General features: G+C 41.5%; 1 protein-coding gene across 1 annotated transcript; it reads left to right on the plus strand.

Moving 5' to 3' along the window:
* The first annotated feature begins 209 nt into the window (after positions 1 to 209).
* alg5 (ALG5 dolichyl-phosphate beta-glucosyltransferase) lies at positions 210 to 7,032 on the plus strand. The gene is made up of 10 exons (XM_085420746.1): positions 210 to 552; positions 1,478 to 1,646; positions 1,843 to 1,889; positions 2,515 to 2,583; positions 2,720 to 2,812; positions 2,919 to 3,032; positions 3,149 to 3,208; positions 3,303 to 3,454; positions 5,381 to 5,466; positions 5,717 to 7,032. Exons 1-10 carry the CDS (start codon positions 490 to 492, stop codon positions 5,830 to 5,832), a joined length of 969 nt encoding a protein of 322 aa, XP_085276872.1. The 5' UTR covers positions 210 to 489; the 3' UTR covers positions 5,833 to 7,032.
* The last annotated feature ends 2,138 nt before the right edge of the window (positions 7,033 to 9,170 follow it).

A 9,170-nucleotide genomic window follows, 5' to 3' on the forward strand; every position in this document is an offset into this window, starting at 1 on the left:
GAAGAAAAGTCTTTATTGCTTTGACAAATAATCATATTCTTCCTAGCATTATACCTCCCTTTTCTCTTTGTGTACCGTACATGTTAAAGAGAGTCCTTGCCACCATTTCCACCCCTGTCCGCTATGAGGCAGTGTGCCCCAGCGCCGAGCGGTACTGTGCCGCTCGTTGTTCTCCTCCTCCAATATGATGATGTGGGAGAAAAACAGTCACTACTTCCGTATCGTCGTTGTGTTCAGTTGTGATTGGAAGTGGAGTTAGGTGAAGTGTCCTCACAGCAATGGAAACATAAGGACTCATTTTTAACATTTTAACCTTCTGAATAATATCGTAAGCCCGTAATTTGGTACATATATTTGGACACACCAGGAAGTTAGAGCACAGGCTGTGTGTCAAAAAGCAAAAGAAAGGAGAAAGCCAGCTAGTTTCTGAGCTAGCCCCTGCAGGTGGTCTGTCTGTCAGTGGGTGTAGAGTAGGTAACCTGATGGAAAATGGATTTCCTCTGTGAAATAGTTCAAGCCCTCGTCGCACTGGCAGCTGTAGTTTTCGTCGTGGTGAGTAATCAGTGCTTTGGATGAGAGATGCTGTAGCTAAGTTGTTTTGGGAGAAGTTGCCCAAATACAGTTACAGTGATAGCGTGGGTATCTTTCCTTTTGTACTTTTTCCAAGTTATCCTTGAGCATTGTGTTTGACTCGGGCCATTGTAGACTTTTACAGGCCTGTTCATGTACCTCAGTTTTATGATACTTCCTTTTCATTCTGTTCTAAAGCAACAGAGGGGTCAAGTGTCATGCAGAAAAAATATCTGAGCATGAAACGGACATTTAATTCAGAAAAACTAGACATTGGCTGATACCGGATCTTTTGGTTGTAAATAAGTCATGTATTGATTGGTATTTATTCAGAGCTTTAGTCCTATTGACTATAGAAAGCATATATAAAACCACCAATTGCTTCTCTAGCACAGAGAAGCAAGCTGATGATGACAGACACAGTTGATCGCTTTCCTCCTTGGCATTGTGTTACTCCACCCCTGGGATGGGTAACACAGACCGAAAACGTCGTCCTTCTTTTTTTTTTATAGAGGTGCTCAAACTTGCTAATCATTAGTTAATAGCAGGCACCTGACTGCTAATTACTCTCTGCATTCCTATGTCATATTTTGTAGGTTGTATTTAATCAATTTTAAGATCTGCTAAGGACGAGATTATTTTTTTATTATATCCTAAAATGTAAAACTTTAGAAACTGGTCTATATCTAAAAGCATGCGAGCAAATATGTACCATATGTTATCATGAGTCTAGAAAGTCTTATAAGGTCTTCTCTCTAAAACCAACATGGGAGCGAAGCGTAGGTTTTCAGTCTTGGATCTAAACAAACCACAAGACTTATGTGGTTTGGAGATGTTTGGCCAAAATGCATCACAAGAAAGATTCAATTGTAAATCAAATGCAATTCTCATATTTCTCACTTTTCAGTTGCTCGTAATAGCACACTTAACCGCAGGGATGGTGGACCTGACACGCCATGAGAAGGAGAAATACTTTCTCACCGCCACCGGAGAGAAGCGGCTCTTCCCCAGTCTGCATGATCCCCATTCCAGGGAGCTCTCTGTGGTGGTCCCGGCCTACAACGAGGAGCTCCGATGTGAGTAAAGTCTGCTTTTCTGCTCAGTCAGTCATTATGAATGCCCACATTAGACACACACTGTAAATAGTCACAGTTTTCACTTAGGCGTTAGTAGTGCAATCCATCCAGGTTGGTGCAGTCAGTCGTCATGTCACTGTGCACCTGCAGTAGGTTGTACTTGCTATTATATGTGTGTTACTGTGTGTCCCTTCAGTACCTGTGATGATGGATGAAGCTATGGAGTACTTGGAAAACAGGCAGGTAAGTGCAGAGCCTGAATTAAAGCTTAATTATATTTACAGTAAAAAGCAGCACATTTAAAAGCATATACAACGACATGTATCACCAGATATCCAATTACCACATTTAACAGTAACTGTAATTACATTTGGGATATTTATTTATAATCAAAATCTGACACACAAAGAGCAAACAAAAAAAGGCTGTTATCAGGACTGTGTTTTTATTAAGAACATTTATTAATAAATAAATGTACATACTCTAAGGCTAAACTATGTATAAACAGATGGTTTAAAAATTTTAATGACAGGAAAGCCCTTAAATTAGTTGTATCTTATCAGAGATACAATTCAAGTTTGTTTTTTGTTTAGTTTTTTTATATTTTGTTTACATTTTTTGGTCACTGGTTCCTTTTTTTCCGCAACCTTGTGTATTTAGGTTTCTTGAATAACTGATGTTAGTGCCTTTTTGTCTGCACTGATGATGGATAACGTTCATTATTTTAAAAAAAACAAAAACATATATTGCTGGATATGTTATTCTCAGACTTACCAGTAGGTGGCAACAATGATCTGGGTAAAGTGGCTGTTGTGAAACAAGTCTCTCCTGTTTTTGTTTTTTTGTCTGTTTTTGTTTCTGACTGCAGAAACAAAACCCCTCTTTTACCTATGAGGTCATCGTGGTGGATGATGGCAGCAAAGACAAAACCACAGAGGTAATAATTTTAAATCTTTTTTGGGGCAAATTTAACCAGGCCTTCTATTTTAGCACAACTCCGTTTTGCTCAGCTAAACATTTTCAGCCAGTATAGATCGGTTTCATGAGTGGACACTGTTGTGTTGTCCTGGCAGGTTGCTTTGCGGTACACTACGAAGTACAGTGCTGATAAAGTGCGCGTCCTGACGCTGGTGAAGAACAGAGGGAAAGGAGGAGCTGTGCGGATGGTGAGATTGTAGATGTGAGATTACAGTGTGTGTCCAAATGGGAACCCTGAAGCAGCAGTTTGGAGCTGACTTTGGTTTTTTTGTTTTGTTTTTATCTCTTTTAAAGGGAACTCTGAGCTCCAGAGGGAAAGTCATTCTGATGGCAGATGCTGATGGAGCCACAAAGTTTTCTGACATTGAGAAAGTGGAGGCTGGACTCAATGACCTCAACCCCAAACCGGTGTGATGGTGTTCTGTTCTGTTTTAAATTCAGTCTCACTTATTCGATATGTAAGTGTGTAAAAGTGGTTAAAATGTGGCCAAGCCTAACGCCTCATGTGCTGCTCTCACATCTAGGAGAACATGGCAATTTCATGTGGATCCAGAGCTCACCTAGAGAAAGACTCTGTAGCTCAGGTAACAGGGTTTTATTTTATTCTGCTTAAAAAAAATAATGTGTTCGAAAACAAATTTCAGAGCAGTAAATAACCACACTTTGGTGTCTTTGCAGCGGTCTTTGTTTCGGACGTTCCTTATGTATGGCTTCCACTTCCTGGTGTGGTTCTTTTGCGTGAAGGGGATCAAGGACACTCAGTGTGGCTTCAAGCTTTTCACACGTGAGGCTGCACTCAAGACCTTCTCCTCTCTCCATGTAGAGCGATGGTAAGGAAACAGCCTCCACTGTTGGCACATGATGATGTCTTAGCTTAAAGTATTAGCTCTAATGTGCATTCACCTCGACTATATTAAAAGCAGAAATTTACAAATCTTAACCAATGTGTCATATGTTTAGCAAAGGGATTCCTGGAAAATTTTGTCTAAAGGCCATTACACACTGAGCGCATTGTGAAAAAGTCAAATTAAGTTTTGAGGCCACATCTGAGAAGGCAGAGAAATAATTTCAGAGAGCCGGACCCAGAGCGACGTCTAGCTGTGTGTCTGAGCTAAAATAGTGTTACTTCACTTGTTCCACATCGTTGTTTATTCAGTAAAGTGCGCTTTTTGAGCTGCGAACGTGCTTGTTGCCAAACGCAGTGGTGTGATTGTTCAGGTCCTTTTATTCAGAAATTCAAAGAAATTGAACTTCAGCTGCAAAGAGAAAAAAAAAAAAAAAAAAAATATATATATATATATATATATATATATGAATAAATATAAAATAAAAAATAAAGCCATTTTATGAAAGCAGTAGAAGTCAGGGCTATGTTTAATTGTGCAAAGTGCACAATGAACACTGCAAAAAGGGACTCAGGGGGCTGGAACTGAACAGCTGCATAGCCTTAAGAAAACCACTTATCAGTGAGGCTAATCTGAGAAAATGGCTTTAATTTGCTATGGAGCATAAAGATTGGACTCTGGAGCAATGGAAAAAGGTCATGTGGTCATGTGGATGAGTCGTCTCAACCTGATGACTACATCAGGTTGAGAGGAGAGGCAGATGGAGTGATGCCTACCGTACAAGATTATTGTTATGTCTGCAATTGCTTCAGTTGGTCGGGTCCAAACCCAGAAAGTTACATCAATTAAATCAACACACAGTATTCCAAGATGACAGTGCCGGGATTCATGAGTCAAAGAGTGGTTGAGGGAGCAGGATTGGTCACCTCAGAGTCCAGACCTTAACCTCGCTGAGATTCTTTGGAATGTGCTGGAGAAGACTTTACACAGAGCTTTGACGTTCACATGAGCAGTACAAGGTCTCGGTGGAGCTGTGGACATTATATGTGCAAAATCCATGCCTCAGGGAATTACAGTTGGTGTACTCTTAGTGTCATCTCAACCCCAGATGAACTGTAGGATGGCAAATCTATGTCATGAGGAATTTTCAGGGCTGAGACCCACATTTATGTCATGTTACAAATTGCAACCAGATAAACTTTACACACGCTTAAAGTGAATTAGGACTTTAAGCAGTCTGAGTCCACAATTCTCAGGCATAAAATGGTGTGGCGCCGCTGACTCGGGGACATGGATGAGCTGCTGCCCCAAGTGAAGGAGTTTAAGTATCCTGTGTTTTTTGTTCACGGGTGGGGGAAGAGTGGATTGGGATATTCACAGATGGATCTGCAGTGGTGAAGAGAGCACTGAGTGTGAAAGTGAAATTGTTGATTTACTGGTCAATCCACGTTTCTACCCTCACCCAGAGCCATGAGCTGTGGGTAGAGACCAAAAAGAAGGAGAGTGCAGATACAAGTGAAAGAAATGAGCTTGCTGGGCTCTCCATTAGAAATTTAAAATAGATTCTGAATATATCTGCTTCTCCTTCAAATCAAAAACAGACAGTTAAGGTGGTTCAGACATCTTGCTAAGAGCCCTCCTGAGTGGCCGTTAGGTGAGCAGCAAACTGTCCACGATACAAAGTAACAGAAACAAACACTAGTCACAAGGATGTTTCATCTGTTTTCTGATAATTAACTGGTGAAAACTCCAAGAAGTGAATTTTTGGTGAAATTTAAACAGTCTTAATTAATACTAAATAACTAAGAAGTCCTGAGGATTTATACCTAGCACAGGTGATGGAGTTATAGTGAGGTTTTAGGTTTTAACCTGCAGTAAAACAGGAACTTTAAATCCACTTTCTTCTCACAGGGCTTTTGATGTGGAGCTCCTGTATATCGCCCAGTGTTTTAAAATCCCCATAGCTGAGGTGGCAGTCAACTGGACTGAAATAGAAGGTACGACTTTTTTTTCTCTCTCTATGAAATATGTCTCTTCCCACCATGCCACCTATCTGGAGGGCTATAAATATCTCTGTAGGGTGTGTTTGGAAGTCTGTTTGTGGTTGATTGCATTTATTTTTAGACCTTTTGTAATAATTGAAAATTGTAGGCATTTGTAGAAGTTGATCTACACAGGCATATTTCCAGTATTTGTCTTATGAAAGCACGACTTGAAGCTGAAGCGCCTCTGGGTTTGTTCTAACAGGGTCCAAGCTGGTACCATTTTGGAGCTGGCTGCAGATGGGACGAGACCTGGTTTTCATTCGCCTGCGCTACATCACCGGAGCCTGGAAACTGCAGTCGTCGCATAAGACTGATTAGCCAATCAGACGAGCCCTTGTATCATAGAGACGGCCTATGATACGGCCACCGAGCCTTTGGGTGGTTTGGGGGGGGAAGCGTTACAGCTGTGTCCATCATTCACTGTAATCAGAAGCAAAGCACGGTGTATCAATACTTCTCCTTTCCAGGCATCACTGGATGTGAAGTAATGACACAGTTGTGGTTTCCTCCTGGATCCTGCCTTTATTTTTATTTGATTACTGTTTGTTATGGCTTATGTTTAAAAAAAAAAAAAAAATCTTTTGCCATGGGTTACAGAACATCTCTGTGGCTTGTCCTTGAACTAAGTTACATCATGTTGTGCCCAGTCAGCCGCGAGAAGGACTTTTAGTGGTGTTATGTGGAGGACTAATTTTATTTTGTAGGGTTGATGGGCTTAATGACATGAACAAGAATAATAAAAAAGTCAGTGATTTATGACTCGATAATTGTTAGTAACCAAAGCTGCAACAATAGGTTGAGCTACAGAAATGTAACTGACAACTGTTGTTAATTCAAAAAAATATGAGCATTTGATTGATTTTGAGTTGTCAGAATTTGCTGATTTTCTTTGTTTTTTGTTTTTTTTTCCCAATTTGCACTGCTGTCAAATAGAATCAACGAATGACTGATGGTATGAAAACAACAACATGCTTTACAGTATGTAATCAGATTGGTGAATGGGAGGAAAAACATCCATTAATCCAATCCTTTAACTGCTTTTCTCACCTTAGTTGCAGTTGGGCTGAAGCCTATTCCAGCTGATACCGAGTGACAGGCAGGATTTATCCTGAGCAGAAAGAGAAAGAAATTGATAGAAATGTGCAGTAAACAAACTCATTTTACACGGTCGGCCACATACAGCCCACTTTGATCTTTGGCCGTAGCAACGAAACTGCCCTTTCTGTCAGTGTAAAGATGTTTAACTACACAGTTAGCCCCATTTAGTATAAAAAGAAGTCTAATTGCAATGGTCCAGCTCTTTATCAGCAGGAAATGCTATGAAACCTATGAATTCAAATCCAAAATCAATGCCCTCCTTCACATTTTATATTTCCCAAATTCGAGCAGTGGCCCAAATTGAGTTCTTAGCCAGACCGATTCTGGCCCCCAGACCTCGTGTTTGACACCTCTGACGTAGAGATTAAAGAACCATAAGTGATGACATGGTTTCATACAATACATAGAAACTTAAACTACTCTGCTGTGTTTGTAACAATGCTTACTGCAGCTACAGTGTTTGGTAAAGACATGACATGTCTTTGTTAATACTGAAGCTAAAGGAGTTTCTTGTTGTAGGGCCGAGGATCTTTAATGGGTCTTAAAACTTGACTAATTGTGACTGATGTTCCCAAACATGCAGTGAGGCACCTTTCAGGCTTCTTACACAGAGTACCAGGGTCAGGAAAGTACCTTTGAAATATTATTACTAGATGTCTGCAGGCTCTAACTCCACTAAACGTTTAATTTGGTATAAATCATGTTTAACTGATTAAGTTATCTGGGGTCAGCTCTAGGAAATGTTCAGCACAGTAGGCAGTGTGATCTGGCCTTTCCTCAACATGAAAGAAAGTAGGAAACCCTGGACTGCGGTATTTATCTCAATATTCATCCTTTTGTTTGTCTCCCAGGCCCAGTGTGGACATCTTGGAAGGAGTCCAGCAAGCGTTTTTGTGGTCTGAGTAAATGAACTTTAATAGTGCTGTTTTCTTATGCAAGCCTGAGGTCTGTGCTTCGCGCTCATGCAGATGTCTCTGAGGGCCTCCCGGAGCCCCAGGGAGCGCATCCTGTTTGTGCCCCGCTCGTCTGGCTGTGTCTGCCCTACCAGACACAGAAGTGGGGAATCGCAAGCTGCACATTTCTAGTTTCCTGCCTCCAGATTTGGCACTGCAGAAAATTAGGGTGCCCTATTTAAAGATTTACAAAAGCATTCGATTGGCACCAATTAGCTCCATGATATGAAATGAAATTTAATTTAATTTCAAGAAACCAAATGTAATGCTCCACAAAATAGGCCCTGTGTTTCTAATGGGCGATTAAAACCCTTCCAGGCTGTTGTGCTCGCATCTAAAACGGTGATCAAACAGGTTGCACAGCCCACTGCTCTCGGTCCTGCTCTGAAACCTTCCCGCGGCTTCTTTGGCGGTCCCCGAACCAAACCTTGGACTCTTAGTCCCCCACCTTTTTAGGCGCACACCGGCCAATTGAATTTAGTGGTGTGTCCTGATGGTTTACCTGGTGGTTAAGATGAAAAAAAATGTTTTTTTATGAGATATTCAAAGTAGTTTCACTTCGCGTTGGGAGTGTTGTTACATCCCGCAGCAGTTGCTGTAAACTCTGAAAATGTCAAACTTGTAGACTCACTGTCGCCAGCCGGGCTTGCGTCATTAACTGGACCAGTCACGGCACTCCCAATAAAGGATCGTATCCATCCGCAATGAGAAAGACCTCAGCGCTCCCAACAATGGATAAAAAAACAAACCTGGATTTTTAAGACGAGGAAAAACTATATATATAAATAAAGATGATTTCACCGCATGTGTGGAATCATGCATAAAGACTGAGTACTAAACGGGAAGATGTTTTACTTGATCTTTTCTTTTTTTAAGCCTACAGGTGCAGCATGTGCGTGCACGTGCGCGCGGCCACAGGCAAGTAACAGTGTGAGGTGGTTGGATATGATAGCAGATTTGATCCTCCCCGAGCTGGACTTTATATATAACTTAAGAGTTAATATATAGAAGCAGATTTAGTCTTATACTCGGTACATTGCACCAATAGCCTGGCCTGCGCCCAACAGGTGCTCGTTGCTGTAAAGGAAGAAGATGACAGCAAACAGACCCTCACAGGCAGAGAGATGGGTGTAACAAAAACTCGCTGATAAACACTTTAAGTACAATAATTATTAGAGTTTTATCAGGTAAAGTCAGTGAAATCTTCAGCAATACTAGAACAGGTGTGATTTGGGGATTTTTATTTCTCTATTTTTCTTTTCCTTTATATCGTGATTAGGTGATTGGGAGCTCAGGTGCTCGAACACAAACGCTCGTGCGTGCTGCCGCGAGCGCTAAATCTGAAATCCTGAGAAAGTTCCAGGAGAGGGGGGGGGGGGGGGAGGCGGAGGGATCTAGCATGCAGGCGCTGCGGTTCCAGCCAGGCTGACGCCGCCGAGGCTGTGTGGCGCTCGGCTGGGGCTGCTGGAGGAGTGGAGCCTCCGAGCTTCACAAACCTGCGTCAAAGCGACCGCAACGAACAACGCCGGAAATAACTAAGACTGAGCCTTCATAATAAACGCGGAAGTTCACACTATGTGCGATGTCCTCTACAAGATTATAAAA

Source organism: Rhamphochromis longiceps, linkage group LG10 (assembly GCF_057381845.1).
Source record: "Rhamphochromis longiceps isolate RC_006_pf linkage group LG10, R_longiceps_female_GT1.1, whole genome shotgun sequence".
Classification (NCBI taxonomy): Eukaryota; Metazoa; Chordata; class Actinopteri; order Cichliformes; family Cichlidae; genus Rhamphochromis; species Rhamphochromis longiceps.

Excerpts from the sequence above, each read along its gene's own strand:
- alg5 (XM_085420746.1), top strand. The coding sequence starts at position 490 with ATGGATTTCCTCTGTGAAATAGTTCAAGCCCTCGTCGCACTGGCAGCT. Across the intron at positions 1,890-2,514 it reads AGTACTTGGAAAACAGGCAG|AAACAAAACCCCTCTTTTAC; the intron begins GTAAGTGCAGAG and ends TTCTGACTGCAG. Across the intron at positions 2,813-2,918 it reads AAGGAGGAGCTGTGCGGATG|GGAACTCTGAGCTCCAGAGG; the intron begins GTGAGATTGTAG and ends TCTCTTTTAAAG.